General features: G+C 43.8%; 1 protein-coding gene across 5 annotated transcripts in view; it reads left to right on the top strand.

Annotated features, from left to right (window-relative positions):
• epha3 (eph receptor A3) overlaps nucleotides 1-17,582 on the top strand; it is a 106,730-nt gene that overhangs the window by 69,910 nt on the left and 19,238 nt on the right. For 3 of the 5 annotated variants that reach the window (XM_071207114.1, XM_034109626.2, XM_034109630.2), the window contains 6 exons: nucleotides 2,533-2,695; nucleotides 3,523-3,628; nucleotides 4,236-4,300; nucleotides 5,297-5,422; nucleotides 13,613-13,798; nucleotides 17,083-17,144. In XM_071207114.1, the coding sequence (XP_071063215.1) occupies nucleotides 2,533-2,695; nucleotides 3,523-3,628; nucleotides 4,236-4,300; nucleotides 5,297-5,422; nucleotides 13,613-13,798; nucleotides 17,083-17,144 (708 nt within the window). The remainder of the gene's footprint in view (nucleotides 1-2,532; nucleotides 2,696-3,522; nucleotides 3,629-4,235; nucleotides 4,301-5,296; nucleotides 5,423-13,612; nucleotides 13,799-17,082; nucleotides 17,145-17,582) is intronic. The other 2 variants (XM_034109627.2, XM_071207113.1) reach the window with 2 other exon arrangements.

Genomic DNA, 17,582 nt, shown 5'->3' with positions numbered 1-17,582 from the left:
GTGCTTTACAAAATAAAGTGATTGCAAATCAGTAATTCAATTCAATTAAATTCAAATATCTTTATTGACGTGACCATAATGACATACAGTATTGCCAAAGCTTTGTACAATTACGACATCTAGATATTTGGAATGTAGGGTTATGTTCACACACATTTAAAAGAACATAAAACGGACTCATTCGAGGCTCCAGTAGCATTAATAACCTTTAATGTACACGGCACATGCTGTTTCTTAAGTTACACGAAAGATATGAATCATTTTGAACAACTGGAATCTTCACATATTCATTGCTACATTTTTAGCCTTCAGGGAAGTTACATTTATTCTACAAAATACTATTCTACAAATATTTCATAAACACTATGTTGAGTAGGTTCAACAAAATGTATGTTTTATACAAAAGAAAAAGGTAAACAGTATTTCCCCTCCCTTTCCACTAACACATACCACTCTGTCACACGGTCGTGAAACCAGAGGCTCCAGTTTCCAGAGTTCAATGGCTGATCCCGGACCGTGTGTCCTATCTAGTATGGGCATTTTCAGAGAATGTTTGGTGATATTCTTGGGAATTCCCAACCGAAAAACTTCCCAGACAAAGAGAGGTGTTCCATCTAGCTGCGTGATCTTCTTGTCGCTTACACCGGCTAAAGGGGCGCTCCGCAGCCAATAAGGCATTTTCAAGTGCACTTTGTCGAAATAGAATTTGTGGGAATACGCTTTGCTGATTGTTTTTGCATGTTTTATCACGGCAATCTAAAGAGCAAAGAGAGAGCTTTCGATTGGCTTTAATTTGGGCTGTTTATTTAGTCTAAGAAGGAAGGAATGCTGCCTGAAACACTGTATTTACAAGACTTCTGCTGTGCATCTCCTGTTTTCGGGTCTGCAGGAGTTTGCATCCATGCGTGTGTGTATGTGCGTGTGATACTGTGTGTGCGTGTTATACAATCTATAATTTGCTGCAGCTCTGTTTAGATTGTCGAAGCAGAAAGCAGCACAGAGGCCGTCTTACATTCTAGCAGTGCTCTGGTGACACCCACACAAACACACACACACACACACACACACACACACACACACACACACACACACACACACACACACACACACACACACACACACACACACACACACATAGCACTGGATGGTTCAGAATCACACAACTTGTCAGGCTGCAGTGAAGAGACGTGTCAGACCAATGTTTCTTTCTCTGTTTCCACACACGCACACACACATAACACACACACACACACACACACACCACACACACACACACACACACACACACACACACACACACACACACACACACACACACACACACACACACACACACACACACACACAAAGGTGCTCTAGCCACACCTGTGTGTGATTTCCAGGGGTTCACATGCTGTCCTGAACGAGGAACGGTGACAAGCTGCGAGTAGATTTATAGTTGTGATGAAGAGTTGTCCCAGCGCTGGTCTGGAGTATCCGTTACCCCCTCACACATAGAGCAGTTTATAAAGCTTTGTGCGCCATACAACTCTGATCCGCTCCATTAATTGGCCTAAAGTTCCTTTTGGACGCTGCTTGTGTGTCTGTGTGAATGTGTACTTGTGTTTATGTTGTTGCCAGTACCAATGAGGGCCTATTTGTAACTAGGCCTATAAAATAAGGATTTTAGTGTGCGTGCAATTCGGCCTTGGATGCTTTTTATGAGACTGGCTATGTTGCAAAACATGTTGCTCATTTTAAGGATTGTTGAAGTCTTCTCTAATAAGTTGTCGTTAAAATGTAAGATCGGCACAGTGCAATTTTCCGTCTATTTAGCCGTTTGTTTCATAGCATCGAATTGCTTCCATAATTATGTGATTGCAAATCTCTCTGCAGCACGAATTATTTCCACCCTGGAAAATTCAAAGATGCTACGAACCGCAAACTAAGGGGAAATGCAATGTCAAATGTTGTTGAAGAAATAATAATAATTTTTTAAAACGTACTTAGTCATTCACGCTCAATTATGGTGTCCTTGAAATGACAGGCTTGCCTTGTGTAATGTAAAGTTATTTTACTTTCCAATCATGGATTTTACTTCTATTAAAACATGAAATTGAAAATATAATTGAAATCATACTTAATATAATGTTTCTTTAATTTTCTCACACACACAATACATTTAAAAAAAGAACATCTTTCTCTTTCCTTTTCTCCATGCACCTCCTCTCATCTTTTCTTCAGCGTTTTTCTTCCTTCCACATCTGGAAACAATAATCTGAATGCAGCCCCGGTGTGTAAATCTCCCTTGTTTGTTTATCAGTGGAGATCAGTAGGAGAGAAGCCATAAAATAAGGAGGACATCATTCATCAGATAGCTGTCAGGGATATTTGGGAGTGGGTGTTAGCATGTGTGTGTAAACGCACATAACGCTTATATTGTATGGTAATCATTACTAGTTTCCAACCCAAATTGAAGTATTTTTCTTAAAAGGCAACCGTCTAAATATTTATCATTTTAATTATTTAAACGGTATCCGCCTTGTTTTTCAGGAGGAGCAGGAGACCAGCTACACCATCCTGCGTGCGCGGGGCTGTAACGTGACTCTAAGCGGTCTGAAGCCCAACACGGCCTACCTGCTGCAGATCAGAGCGCGCACGGCAGCCGGGTACGGAGCCAGCAGCCCCAGCTTCCAGTTCGAGACCAGCCCCGACTGTAAGTGCAGCTTATCATAATGATCATTTTACTGTTCAGAATCAGAATACCTTTGTTAGTCGCACATAGGGGACTATACATTGTTACAGCAGAAAGGAGCCGAAGACAGCTTAATGTTACCTAAGTAGCATGCATAAAAGAAAATATTCAAGATAAAAGAAAAATTATAATAAAAAAAGTTACACAATTTACAAAAAAACACATCTTGTAACAGTTCTGACATTTTTCAGTTGTTGTTGAAAATAAGGAAAAGTAGAAAAAGGAATACCCTGGCCATTTTCCTTTTGCCTTGGTCTTTTGAATCGTTTAACCTTTATTAAAATTATGACGTTTTTATTACTATTATCTTTTTAATTGTGTTGTACCTATATGTTTACTTTATTGTATAAGGTTTCGTTATGTTGCATCGATTCACTTAGTCTTGTGTCTTATTTCTATTATCATACCTTTTACCTCCTCTTAACCAAATGTTATATTTGGTTGCTATGCTGCATGTATCTGTAAAGGTCTTAACATCTGATCTGACGGGAGTTAATTTTTAACTTGTGATCTCTGCCATCTTGTAAAGCACTTTGAGCTGCACATGCTGTTTGAAAAGTGCTACTGTATATAAATAATTGTATTATTATTATTATAAAAAATGTAAAGGTTTTGGTTATTTGAGACTAATGCACTAGGATTCCTGCTGTTCTGAATTCTAACTTTCTGTTAGCCCCTTTGGGTTTCAACAGCTGCAGTGTGAAGCCTCTGACAGATAATTGTTTTCTGTATTATTTAACGAGTATCCTTAATTAACTTCTCATCACCTGTTTCTCTCTGACTTTCAGCAGCCTTCTCCATCTCCAGTGAGAGCAGCCAGGTTGTTCTGATCGCCATCTCCTCCGCCGTGGCCATCATCCTGCTCACTGTGTTGCTGTACGTTCTGATTGGCAGGTCTGTCCGCCTGTCACTTCACCTGATTGTCAATGAGTGTTTACTCCTCCAATCACAGTCATCCTGTTGCTCTCCATCCCTCCAGGTGTATCTTAACGTCCATTAGATGTGTATTTTTCACAATGACTGCAAACTTTATTTTAATATTTCACCAAATACGATTTGTTCTATTTCTCCCTTATAATTCCTGTAAGATATACTGTAACAGCTGTGCATACATTTGTGTATATAAGAGAAAACTATAAAGTGTGTGTGTGCCTAAAATTGGCAGTCACTACTGTTCAGAGAGAGTATAATTCCATGGCTCATTATAAGACTTACTGATCCTCTCTTGGTTTATAAGAGCTGGGATCTCACACACACACACACACACACACACACACACACACACACACACACACACACACACACACACACACACACACACACACACACACACACACACACACACACACACACACACACACACACACACACACACACACACACACACACACACACACACACACACACATGTCTCTCACTAGCTTCCAGCCTGGGCTAACGGTTGAAGTCTTATTGGGAGATGTGGCACTACTTATAACCTTTTTTCTGTTTGGTTTGGCAGGTTTTGTTGCCACAGCAAATCCAAACATCCTGATGAGAAAAGACTGCACTTTGGCAACGGCCACTGTAAGTACTGCTCCGTGTTCTCGTGAGCCTTTGGGCTGTTATCCATCCAACCCCGTCTACACTTATTTATTGGTTGAGTACAAACACAACTAGGTAGTTACATTATGCTTTGATAGGGGAGATGTCTTTCTTGAGTGTCTTTACCCACAGTGGTGGTTTTGGAGCAGCTAGTTCCAAACTTGAGGTGGTTTCCCCTTTACCTCGGTTCATTTGGTCCCATTAGAAGACAGGATCCAGACTGGAACCATGCTCAAAAGATGGTTTCATGGTCCATTTACAAATCAATCCTGAACGCCTCATTGGATAGAGAGCAAGATCACAGTGTTGTCTGTTGTTGACCACCTCAGATAAAAGTCCTTTCCAATTGAAACATGACCAGTGTCAAAAGAGTCTCTCTCATAGCATTTTGAAAAGTTAAAGTCTGTGAAGTTAGACCAATGTTCAAATCACCCAAAGTAACAACTTTTGATGTATCCATCCCAAGGGAAAACAGCTTAATAATGAACTTCTTTATTGTTACTCCTTTTATGTTACGTATTCTGCTTTATTCCTGTTATTTATTAGTAATCCTCCTACCATTAACCTTGACCCAGGTATTAGCCCCCACGACTGTACACTGCATCATGAACAGTTTGGATGTAAAGCATAACATACCCAACAGGGACTAATAAAGCACAACTTTATTATTTTAAAGTACAGCTTTATTACTTAATGGGTAGACAAGTCTTTCTCAAAACATATACTTGGAGAAATGCCATATACGAAAACATTTGGTTTGTTTCGCCCAGTGTGTGTTGAGTCATCACTTATCATTAATATGTTTTCTGTTTTGCTTTTCAAAGTAAAGCTGAGCACTAGCAAGTGATATAACCGTACCAATATATAACCAAAGTCATTCAAATGTTTGGGGGAATTTTTTATGTAGGTACAAACATAAGGACCTACGGTACAGATTTCTGGTCATTAACTGATGCAACCTGCTCTCTCCTGCTGCAGTGCGTCTGCCGGGCATCAGGACCTACGTGGACCCCCACACGTATGAGGACCCCAGCCAGGCTGTGCACGAGTTTGCAAAGGAGCTGGACGCCTCCTGCATCGCCATCGACAAAGTGGTGGGAGCAGGTGAGAATGGACTAAAGGCCGCTACACACCAACCTGAGACCAAAGAACGCGTACCGAAGGCGCCCCGACTTTTACGTCCGCTACGTCGCCTGCGTCGGCTACGCCGCCCGCCTACGAACACACCGCAAAGACTTCAGTCGACGAGTGGCAATAACTGTCCTTACCAGCAGGCAGCGGTAGTGTGTATTCGTCATTCAAAAGAGGCAACAGCCAATCAGAGTGATTTCTTTGGCCGACTTTCTTTGGCCGATTCGACATGTTGAATCGGCCGCGGGAGGTGTGAAAATGTGCCGTAAAGCAACGACGGTGCGGGACACACAAACCTGAGTAGGGCGCCGTGAATGCCCGACTGCCTCTGACGGCCTCTGACTCCCAAAATCGGGTTGGTGTGTCAGTGCCTTAAGGGAGATGCTTAAGTGCACTTTGCTACACTGAACGACACCATAGAGATTATTTCAGGCAAGAAAAGACAAAAGCTACTTTACAAAATGGCAAATTCAGTACATCTCGTATGTAGCATTGACCCACAAAAAAAGAAAACATTACCTTTTAACAAGTCTGTTAGAAGGACACACTAGAAAGAAGATCAAGAGAGAGAAATGGTTTCTTCCTCTCACCGACCTCTCCTTTCCCACCCTCACCTCACAGTTACTTCACTTTCTTGCTCTTTTTCACGCTCTATTTAAATGACAAAGAAACACTGAGTGCTCAACCACATATTGAAAAAGATGAGGTGCATATAGAGTTCCCATATATCTACATTTTCATAGCAGCAGGCTAGTTTAACTGTGTGTCATATACTGCACAGCTGGGATTGAGAAAGCATTTAAAGCCACAACTTGAGTTCCCTTCTTCCCAGCCCTCCTCTATGATAGAGGGGGAGATGGTGAAATCTAAAGTAGTTCTGCTCTCCTGCGGTTAGTCTTCCTTTTCACTCTTCATTTCCTTCTTTTATTTATATTTCCTACAGGCGATTGTCTGTTAATCTTATTCTGAATTTAGTCTAATGAAAGCAACCGTAAAACAATCTTCCTCTCCTCTCTTCTCCTCATGTACTCCCTGATAAGTTGAGCAGGAGTGCAGACGGGAGGGTAATGCATTGTGATTCATGTGGAGTAGATGGAGAGTAAAGCACACAGCACATAAGGTGGGGGGGGGGGGGGGGCGGGGGGTCTCCAGAGTCCCTGCAGCCCCTCCACACTGTAAAGCTGTCAGGACGGCCTGAGAGTCTAATACCTGGCTCCACACTGGGCTACAACACACTCCACAGTGTATTTCTCATAGTACATAGCAGACATAAAACATAGGAATATCTCAGGCTAAAAGGACGCATTGGTTAATATTGGTTAATGTATTGGAAATCAGATATTATCCACTTCTTATATTAAACATGTTTGTATTCATTGTAGAATATATCTACTCTGATCCTCGGGATGGCTTCTTATTAGTTGCTTCTACACATAGGTACCATTTTTGAAGTACCTGCGTTGCTTAAAAATGTAAATGATCTATTACTTCATTCTTCTATGCAGAGCCAAATATTGTACTTTTTACTTCAATACAACTGCTGCAACATTAAAGTGATGAACAGATTAGTGCATCAATAATTATAGTCCAATTATATGATATATGAATGTTATTCCTCAACCTCAGTTGTCAGTGTGAAATCATGAGTACTTTTTTTGTACTGAATAATTTACATTTTACATGTTTAATTAGATGCTTATACTTCTGTACTTTTAGTTTGGAAAATGGAGTACTTCTTTACTGTGGTATTATTACTTTTATTTAAGTAAATTATATATGTGTTCACCTATGAACATATGCCATGCACGTTTAATACATGTAAATTACAAGCAATAGTGCAGGCATATAAAAGAGAGAAAAATATAGTACATTTTTAATATGAGGGAAAGTGTTTTATTAATAATGTATTTATAAATACATGTGTATCATCATATAAAACCAATATCAGTTGATCCCGAAATACCCTCACACACAGTTGAGTTCACCCTGAAGTAGGCTACACTACTATATACTATACATATTTTGCGTTTGTTGGCATTCAGCAACTAGCTCCCTCGAGGCCATGACACTAATTGCTATCGGGACATACTGTGTTGTTGCTTAATGTGAATTCTAATGAAATAATTTTACAGTGACTAAAAAACCAACAGTTTTGTAACCAGTACAGTTACTTGTAGACACATGTTAATATAACCAGGCTACCCAAGACACATTTTAATTCTTTCAAATAAGCCTCTATGAGAATCCCATTGATGCTATTGGAGCACAGGTTGTCTATGCTTGAGCTCTCTACTCTCGAACTGTATTAAAGCGTGTGGGAAGTGAACATCAGAGCTGAATTTTAAAGCTTTTGCCATGATGTCAACTTTTTTTTCCATCAGCTTAAATACAATCAGGTACCTGTATTCTTTAAAGGAAACCATATTAGCACCATGAACAATACACAACATACAGTCCCTATTCTTTCTCCATTCCTCCCTCAATCCCCATCCGCCATTACACATGTTAACAACACTTTGATCTTCTTGCCAATCTGTGATTGTGTGTTAAAAGACAGAATGCATGCTCCGCACTGCTAACATGGGTCAGACTGTAACATCAAAGAGGGATACCTAGCTCCGCTCAGAGCAGGAAAGGGGTGAGCGTCCCTAATCAAGACTTATTAGAACAAGATCTTCTTTCTCAGAGTGACCACATGAAAAAGGTGCCTCGTCCTGGCTCGTCCATCCCCTGCTGACGGCCAGGAGAACAGGCATGCGTTTGGTATTTAGACAGGGTGTAATTATTCCGGCTTAAGTTCTTCCAGACCCTCTTCAAGTCCATTGTTTGACCCATGCTCTCTGATCCAGAGCTGCTATGGAAAATGATTGTCCTGGACTCTGAGACAGATCTGCACATGTCTTTACTCTGACATCACCTTGCATGATCACACTCAATTTCATATACAGTAAAGGTTAAAACACACACACACACACACACACACACACACACACACACACACACACACACACACACACACACACACACACACACACACACACACACACACACACACACACACACACACACACACACACACACACACACACACACACACACACAGGCATATACTGTATACACATTCTCATCTTCTAGTCTTCTTCGAGCCAAATCCCCGTCACCAGCTGTGACATGGCTGGCTGCCTTTGAAGTGGCCAGCCTGCCTTCAGAGCTTACAATACCTGGTGAAGCTCACAAAACACACACACACAGAGACATGGTCTGAGGTAAACACACACACACACACGACTTATACCCTCACCAGCGAGGAATGCTAATTGAGATTTCCCAGAGTGTATGTTGAGTCATGTCGTGTTTTAATACGATACTTGAGGAAAGTTGAAAGATCATTTTATTTGGACTGTGTTATCGAGTGGATCAGTTTCGATGTTTATTACAGCACATGGTGTCATTACTGTAATTAGTGGTCGTAACACATAATTATCCCGTGATCTCTCTCCAAGTTCAATAAATACCAAGCCTGATTAATGAGAGTTATGTAATGACAGGGTAATCATCAAGATCTTCTTTGATCGGCATCGTTGACTCTCAGTGGCCAGTGCATCTGTTAGAACGTAGTGACACCTCAAACTGTCGACCTGCTTTTCTAACTCAGTGCAGCACTTCAGCCTAATGCTAAACCATGTTAGATCCATGTTAGAAAAACATAGACAAGCACTTTAGTTACATATGAGGTTGTGATGAAGTAGTTTCACTGGCTAATTTCAGTTCTCATTCATAACACTCGTTCGATGTCTCACTATGGGTTGCGCCTCATCGCGGAGCAAACAGAAGCATCAATCTCATTACGCCAATCCTGATTGGCTGGTGATCTTGACGTCAGCGTCAGGGGAAATTACCCCCTATAAGTAGCTTGCGCCACAACGCATGCGTCATTCAAACACCTCTTCTCGCTTCAGAGCACATCTCACAGTAGCCGGGCAAGCTTCACTGTCCACAGACTGAACCCAACATACCATTTCGGTCGACGGGCGCTAGCCGGCTACTCCTTCTGCTTGCAGGAAGACGGTAGTACTAACGCCGTTAGTACTTGAAAAATCGACCTTGCCCTTCTCTACGAGAAAGTAAGGTAGGTCCGATTTTTTCAAGCTAGCAACACACCTGTTGCTAGCTCGCTCCCTCTCTACCGACACCACGGTAGCGAGAAAAGGATTAAAAAAGGAGCATACTGCCACACCAGTCAGTATTCTCCGGGATTAAAAGACCCACACCGTCCTCTTTCCCCGGATTAAGGACAAGGTGGTAATACCTTTTTTCCCGTCCCACCTGTCGAGAGCGGGCCCTCTCCACGCCACGAGGCGCCAAAGATGGACGCCCCTCTCCCTTACACCAGAGGAGTCAGGGACTCGGTGGCTCGACTCGGTGGCTCGACTCGGTGGCTCGACTCTGCGGCTGCGGGTTGAAGATCTCGGGCACAGACACACACCAGGTCTGTTCGTCCTGCCTCGGGCTGGAACACGCCCGAGGCGCTATCGACAACCCCGGCTCATGCGGACATTGTGTCCGCTTCACTGTCAAGAGCCTCCGCCGACGGCTAGCGAGACAAGCTAGCCTGTCGGAACAGGACCCCCCATGTCCATGGACCCGCCGGCCGGCAGTCAAGACACGGGGGCGTCCGCCACAGAGAGCGAACCCCTCTCCGTGTCGGTCTGGGGCTCATTATCAGCGATGGCCTCAGAACCAGAATCCCGCGCCCTGACAGGCCGGGACCCGGTGACGACAAGACACGCGGGAACGGATTGAGCATGGACCTGCAGGCCGTGTGCAAACGCGCTGCGGTCAGACTCAATGTTCCGTGGCCTGAAATGGCCAAGGAGACCTCCAGGTCCCGCTACGAGGGGAAGCATCTTCCCCAAACAGCGGGCAAAGGGAGGCAACTCCTCCCGGTTTTTCCGGAAATGTTGGATGAAGTGTCGGTCTCGTGGAGAGACCGGCCCTTCAGCAACAAGGTCCCAATCCAGGGTGCCTCCTCCCTGGATTGCGTTACATCTCAGCTGGCTCTAAGGAGCATACAGCAGGAGATACTCACAACATCTGCCTGGGTTTCTCAAAACAGTTATACTTTATCTGTTTTCACAAGCCCAGAGAGAGTCAACCCACATTCTGGAGAGAGAGGCCCTCTCTCTCCTAGAAAGAAGGGTTTTATCTATAATGCCCGCCGAGCAGAGTCAGATTACGCAGACAAATGTCCTCGTAAAGCACCCGCTCAACATGGGCCTCATAATAAAACTAAACCCCGCGCGCCACGGCGTGCGGAGAGTATTGGTTATTATGTAATGCGTAGTGGCACTACACCTGACTTTTCTGGTGCGGGACGCGCCTACGGGTGCTGTCCTTTCACGGAAGGTGTTCACCACGGACGCATGTCAGACAGGCTGATAGGGTATCTACGAAGGTCGCCCGGTGAGAGGTCTCTAGAGCAGAGACCTCCAGCGGGCGCACGTAAATTACCCGGAGCTTTTAGCGGTGGTCCCCACCCTAAAACGCTTCCTGCCTTCTCTCAGAGGACACCATGTCCTCGTGAGGACAGACAACACGTTATCGTGTATGAACCGCCAAGGGAGGTTGCGTTGTCTCCAGTCACACACACTGGCACACAAACTGATCCCTTGGAGCGGCAGACGTCTCCTCTCTCTGAGAGCGACACAGGTACCGGGAGTTATGCACCTAGGGACAGAATTACTGTCCAGAGGTGCACCACTCTATGCAGACTGGACTCCTCATCCAAGGATCGCGAGTCCGCTGTGGGTGCGTTGCGGCAGAGCCGCGTCAAATCTGTTCGCATAAAGAAAAAATGCTCAATGACATCTGTTCTCTTTAATGCACGATTTAAACGCACTGTTAGGCGGGGACGCACTCGTACACGATTGACCTCCGGGTCCTCTGTGCGTGTTCCCACCCCTGGCTCTGTTACCCCCAACTCTGGCCAGAGTGAAGGAGCAACGCCACACAATTACTCTGATGTTTCCGCCCTAGCCCGCAACGTACGGGCTGGCGGAGATATATCAGCTGTTGTGCGGGCAGCCATGGCAGCCCCCACCACGCAGGGACAGATCGTCTCAGGCGGGGGGGGGGGGGGGTTCCTTCACCCATGCCCAGAGCGCAGGGCACTATGGGCCTGACCCGTGAGTGGTACAATCTGAATACAGTGGGACTCCCTCAGAAGGTGATAAACACTATTCAGAGTGCGAGAGCTTCCTCCACCAGGTCTCTTTACGACTGTAAGTGGAGGGTGTTTGAGGAGTGGTGCCTTCAAGAAGGACTCAAGGCACATCTCTTTTCAATGTCCTGTCGGGGTGATTTTATCATTTCTACAGGACTTGATCGATAAACACAGAGCTTTCTCCACGATCAAGGTGTACCTGGCTGCTATTGCTGCATGCCATGTGGGCTTTGAGGGTAAGACGGCTAGCCAACATCCTTTGGTTTGCCGTTTTATGAAGGGAACTCGCAGGCTCCTCCCTGTCTCCAGGTCGCTGGTGCCCTTATGGGACCTGGCAGTGGTTTTAAATGGGCTCAGAATGACCCCATTTGAACCCCTGGAAGGAGCTGACATGAAACATCTGTCACTCAAGAGAGTACTGTTACTGGCCCTGGCATCCGCCAAGCGGATCAGTGATATTCACGCACTGTCTGTACATCCCTCATGCACTCAGTTCGCCCCAGGGCAAACGAGAGTGTTGTTGAAGCCCAACCCTGCCTTTACACCAAAGGTGGTTGGTTCGTGTACCCCAATTGACATTGAGGCATTTCCTCCGCAGCTGGTTTCCTCCGGGGAGCAGCAGCAGGATCTGTTGTGTCCAGTCCAGGCTTTACACACATATATGGACAGATCAAAAGAGCTTCGTCTTAATGACCAACTCTTCGTGTCCTGGGCTAACCCTCACAAGGGTAAGCCTGTTACTAAGCAACGGCTCTCCCACTGGATTGTGGAGGCAATTGCTTTGGCCTATACGAGTCAGAATTTGCGAGCACCTTCGGGTCTGCGGGCTCACTCGACTTGGGGCCTGGCTACATCCTGGGCTTTGTTCAAGGGTGTTTCCATCCAAGACATCTGTGCAGTGGCGAGCTGGTCCTCGCCGCTCACTTTTGTCCGCTTTTACAGGCTAGACGTCTCCGCTCCAAGCGTGGCCCGAGCCGTGCTGGGCACCTTGTTGAGTCGGGACTCTACCTAAATTAGAATTGATCTGGTTGATCGGTGATTCTCGAGATAAGCTCGTCTGGCAATACGGGAGCTACAATATCCCATAGTGAGACATCGGAGTGTTATGAATGAGAACTATAGGTTACTTACGTAACCCCAGCTCTCAGAGTAACATGAAGTGAGATGTCTCACCAGACGGCCCTCCTTGCTATGGTGAAGCGAGAAGAGGTGCTTATTTTGAATGACGCATGCGTTGTGGCGCAAGCTACTTATAGGGGGTGATTTCCCCTGACGCTGACGTCAAGATCACCAGCCAATCAGGATTGGCGTAATGAGATTGATGCTTCTGTTTGCTCCGCGATGAGGCGCATCCCATAGTGAGACATCTCACTTCATGTTACTCTGAGACTGGGGTTACGTAAGTAACCTATAGTTTGTTATACTTCTGGTTCAATTGTTGAATTTATGTGAAAAGTTAAATATTTTGGAAAGTTGGACTTCTTTCCCTGATATAGGACTGTACTGATAATTGTTACACATATATCTTCAATAGATGGCAAGTTTCAAGTTAGCATGACCAAAAGTCTGATTAACCAAAATTAACTCTTTCGAATAAAACCCCACTTTTCAACTTATGGATTCAATTCTGCCTTTGAGCATAGGTAATTATATTCAAATATCATATATATGTTGTATGGGAAGTATAATTAGAATCTTCATATGAACGATACACGACATATATCATTTTAGCATATGATATTATGTTAATAGACCATTTCTCACAGATATATGGCGATAAAGTATATCTGAATGTGTATCACCATACAATACCAACATTATAGTTTATAGATACTAAGACCCCAGAGATGGTATTTAGAGAAGTGTTATCCTGCTGTTATCAGTCTCGTTCATATATTTTACATTTAACTGTATTGCATCTTCCATTCTTTTGTCTTTAGGTGAGTTTGGCGAGGTGTGCAGTGGTCGCCTGAAGCTGCCCAGCAAGAAGGAGATCTGTGTGGCCATCAAGACTCTCAAAGGAGGATACACTGATAAGCAGAGGCGGGACTTCCTCGCTGAGGCGTCAATCATGGGACAGTTTGACCACCCCAACATCATCAGGCTGGAGGGGGTGGTAACACGCAGTAAGTGCTTCCATCAGTTCCAACTAAAAGGGGCACACTGAAGGGATTTCACTTTGTACTAATCTAATCATAGGGTATTGCTTCAAGATTCTTTAAGTGATCCCAGTTTATCAAGATGTGTAATAGGTATTCTGGTAAAATGTCATTGGTGATTTGATTGGTTCGTTTAAGCACAAAACAGCACAGAATAGTGTAAAATATAAAAGGATGGAGTAAGAAAGAGCAGAGTAACATTTGCATTCACATGTTGTCACAGGTTTAGCATCTTTTACCGTTTCCAGATTTGCAATTGTCATGACAAATGGCTCTAAAGTGGCCTCTACTTCTGTAAAGGAGCACAGGAGTTTTATTCAGTTGCAGTGGTGTACATCTCTGCAGATCAATGTGCTCTGATCAAAGGCTGTGTCCAAAGCGAGCATAAATCCATAAATCCATATCTCTGACTCGCTCCCCTCTGGGCCTCTTCATAAGACTATCATTAGCACACAGAAGGCCTCTTTAAGAGGGAATGACTGAAGAACAAAGGAAATAATGAGCCTGAACTTTGTCGCTGAAACGGGCCGGGCCCCTATCTCTCCCCGCGGCACCAGGCTTGTTAAGTAGTTCTGCCAGCGAGCTTATTCTAAAGAGTAGAATGAAATACATTTAAAACTTCTCTTCTTTAAAACTTTATCGTCACAATTTTGGGGTCCTGTTATTAATTTCTTCTTTTTCTTCTTTGCAATCTCATTGCCGTTATTGCTCAATGCTTTTTAAATTGATCAAAGTGACTTACCAGCACGACTTACTCTAATCAAGAACAGCGTCGCCAATTAATCTAAATGTAATGTGCAAACAGCAACGGGCAAAACATTCAAACCATATGGAGTTAATGGTACTTTCTTCTTATGATTCATTGTTTTGAATCACGACTAACAGAAATTAAGCAGAACAATTATTATTCTTGAAGCTACAACATAACTTTCAGTGAAAATAAGCGTACTTTGGAAAAAGTATATACAACTATTTTGTAAAGAATCACATTCACCGTTGATTTCAGCTTTGTTCCCTCCCCCCTTGTTGTTGTTCAGCCTTGAACACAGTACATGAAAGTGAAGGTTTTTCTGTTTACAATCCCTCATCATTGAGAATGCATAATACATCTTACAGAACGCCGCTCTTCCTAAGGTCCAGCCGGTGAAAAATGCTGCAATAACAATTCACTGTGGTTTCATTTGCTGCTTTTAGACTAAAAGAGGAAGCACAATATCCAGTACTCTGTTTGTGTGTGTGAGTGTGTGTATCTTGCATGTGTGTGTGTACATGGCATTTGGAGGGATACCCAGAACAAATGTGCGTGAGCTGGAGCAGCATGAGTGCGTGGCATAGTTTTAGGAGGTTGATTTGATATGCTCTCACACACACACACACACACACACACACACACACACTCACACACACACACACACACACCCACACACTGCCGTAGGGTGATTTATTAAGCTGCTCCTGTTAATTCTTAATAATCCTGAGACTTTCACACCCCATTTACCTTGCTGCTTTTGGCTGATCCACACACTGCATATTTGCAAGCGCATTCACACACACACACACACACACACACACACACACACACACACACACACACACACACACACACACACACACACACACACACACACACACACAAAAACATTCACTCAAACTTGTGTTCACAGAATAAAGGGGGCTCGGGGGCCTTTATCTTTGCTGCCAATGTTGAGGACAGAGAGAAAGAGGGAAGGGAAGAGGGCGGAGGACAGGAGGGAGGACCGGGGGTGTGTGTTCCTGAGACTATGAATGCCGTCCGCTGGTAAACGGAGCCATCCATCACGGCCTTTTAGGGATGGGGGTGTGGGTGGAGGGTGTTTAGCTGTGACTGTGTTTAAATGATGAGAAGTTGTTTACTCTAATTGTAAGAGAAAGTGTAGCAACTATATTTAGACAACCCAAGCTGTTGTGAGTGTAAAATCGAATTTCCTAAAGTGGCGAAAACGCACAAAAGCTAGAGGGAACACTTACATTAAGGGGAAATTGAGAAGCCAACAATGTTTGTTTAAATTAGGGTGTATTTTATGATTTATGGTGACGATCACGAACTGGAAGTCATAGTTTATTTATTTAATCTCTCCGACCCTGACTTAACTCAAGCACACCCTCTGTCTTGGCTCATTTGCTCTCCGCTGTTTGTGCCAAATAGGAAATTTTTTGCTGATTGTCTGATTGACTCATAAGGGCATTTTTAATTTGTAATCCACACCAGATTGGCTTTGATTTAATTAAAGCTAATGACTCAATAGAACATTTATTTTTCTTCCGGTGAGACCAATGTATTTGTTTCTTTTAAACAAATGATTCCATCACCCTCTTCATGCAGCCTGTGTCACTGCCGGAAAGAAAAGTCTGTGTCTCGCCAGATGGGGAGGGTTCGCTTTAATACATGCAAGAGGGGAAGATGTAAAAGGAAAGGATGGGGTGATGAGGATGGGGAAAGAGAGGCATGGATGATAGAGAACAGGTAGACGGGGAATGAAAGGGTGCCAGCGGAGGAGGAGGGGGGGGGGGAGTGTGCATTAATCAGAATAAAATGGAGAAGAAGCAAACGGCTGGTGGGGGAGTCAAGAGGGGAGCAGGGAGAACAAAGCTGTCCATCTGGGACACAAACAAGTCCCGACAACGACTGTGCATTTAACAATGGCTGATTTAAAGGTTCCTTAAGAGTTTCTTTCTCTTTTTCCCCCTCTGTAATAAACTCGTGTTGGACCGTAGTCTGATCAGGTACAGATGATAGCAGGCGGGGAGGATTTACAACCAGATCTTCCACAGAAATAAAGATGTCACACTCTGACAGCTGACCTGCTGGGGCCCTAAAACTCTGACTGGGATTATATTATTTCTGATGTGTGTGTGTGTGTGTGTGTGTGTGTGTGTGTGTGTGTGTGTGTGTGTGTGTGTGTGTGTGTGTGTGTGTGTGTGTGTGTGTGTGTGTGTGTGTGTGTGTTTGACAGACAGGAAAGAGCTCAACCTGGTCCCTATCAGGGCCCATGAACGTCTGCTTTAAGTCAAGTTACAGTCCCCCCTTTTGACTCTATGAATTTTCCAATTTCAGGGAATACATCTGAAATGAATATAACGTTGGGCTACATGAGTGTCTTGTATTTGTGGTTGTAGTCAACAGTAGTCAACAGTAGTCATTGCTCTCACTATATTATGTTAGTGATATGATGATGATGTAACCAAAGATTGAATCCTCTCTTCTGTCACAGGTAAACCCGTCATGATTGTCACAGAATACATGGAGAATGGATCCCTGGACAATTTCTTGAGAGTGAGTATTAACTTGGAAACACACACAGACACGTGTCGAATGAATGGATCATGATGCCTCTTAGTGGTACAGAGGAAGTTGGGGAATCACATACTTGGTGTCAATCTGAGGATTAAGAGACACCGGGGAACATCTTGAAAAGGTGGATAAAGTGTCTTGCACCTGTACAAACCATAGTCACACTCCAGGTCACTATTAGGTAGTATGTATGTTTCGTCCTTCACATTTGTTGTATGACAAATGTCTACAGGGGTTGCATTTATCACATTCTAAACAGTGACACTTGGAGTTTAAACATTCTGTAAAGTTGGTAAGGTAAGAGAGTATTATGAGAGTGGAAATACAATTGCTTAGGAGTCTGAACTGCAAACGTTTCAAAGGCTTTGAGACTATTTCTCTGCATGGATTTCTTTTCTTTCTTTCTTAGCTCTAAAAGAC

Source organism: Pseudochaenichthys georgianus, chromosome 21 (assembly GCF_902827115.2).
Source record: "Pseudochaenichthys georgianus chromosome 21, fPseGeo1.2, whole genome shotgun sequence".
Taxonomy (NCBI): domain Eukaryota; kingdom Metazoa; phylum Chordata; class Actinopteri; order Perciformes; family Channichthyidae; genus Pseudochaenichthys; species Pseudochaenichthys georgianus.
This window is presented reverse-complemented; position numbering and strand designations above follow the sequence as displayed.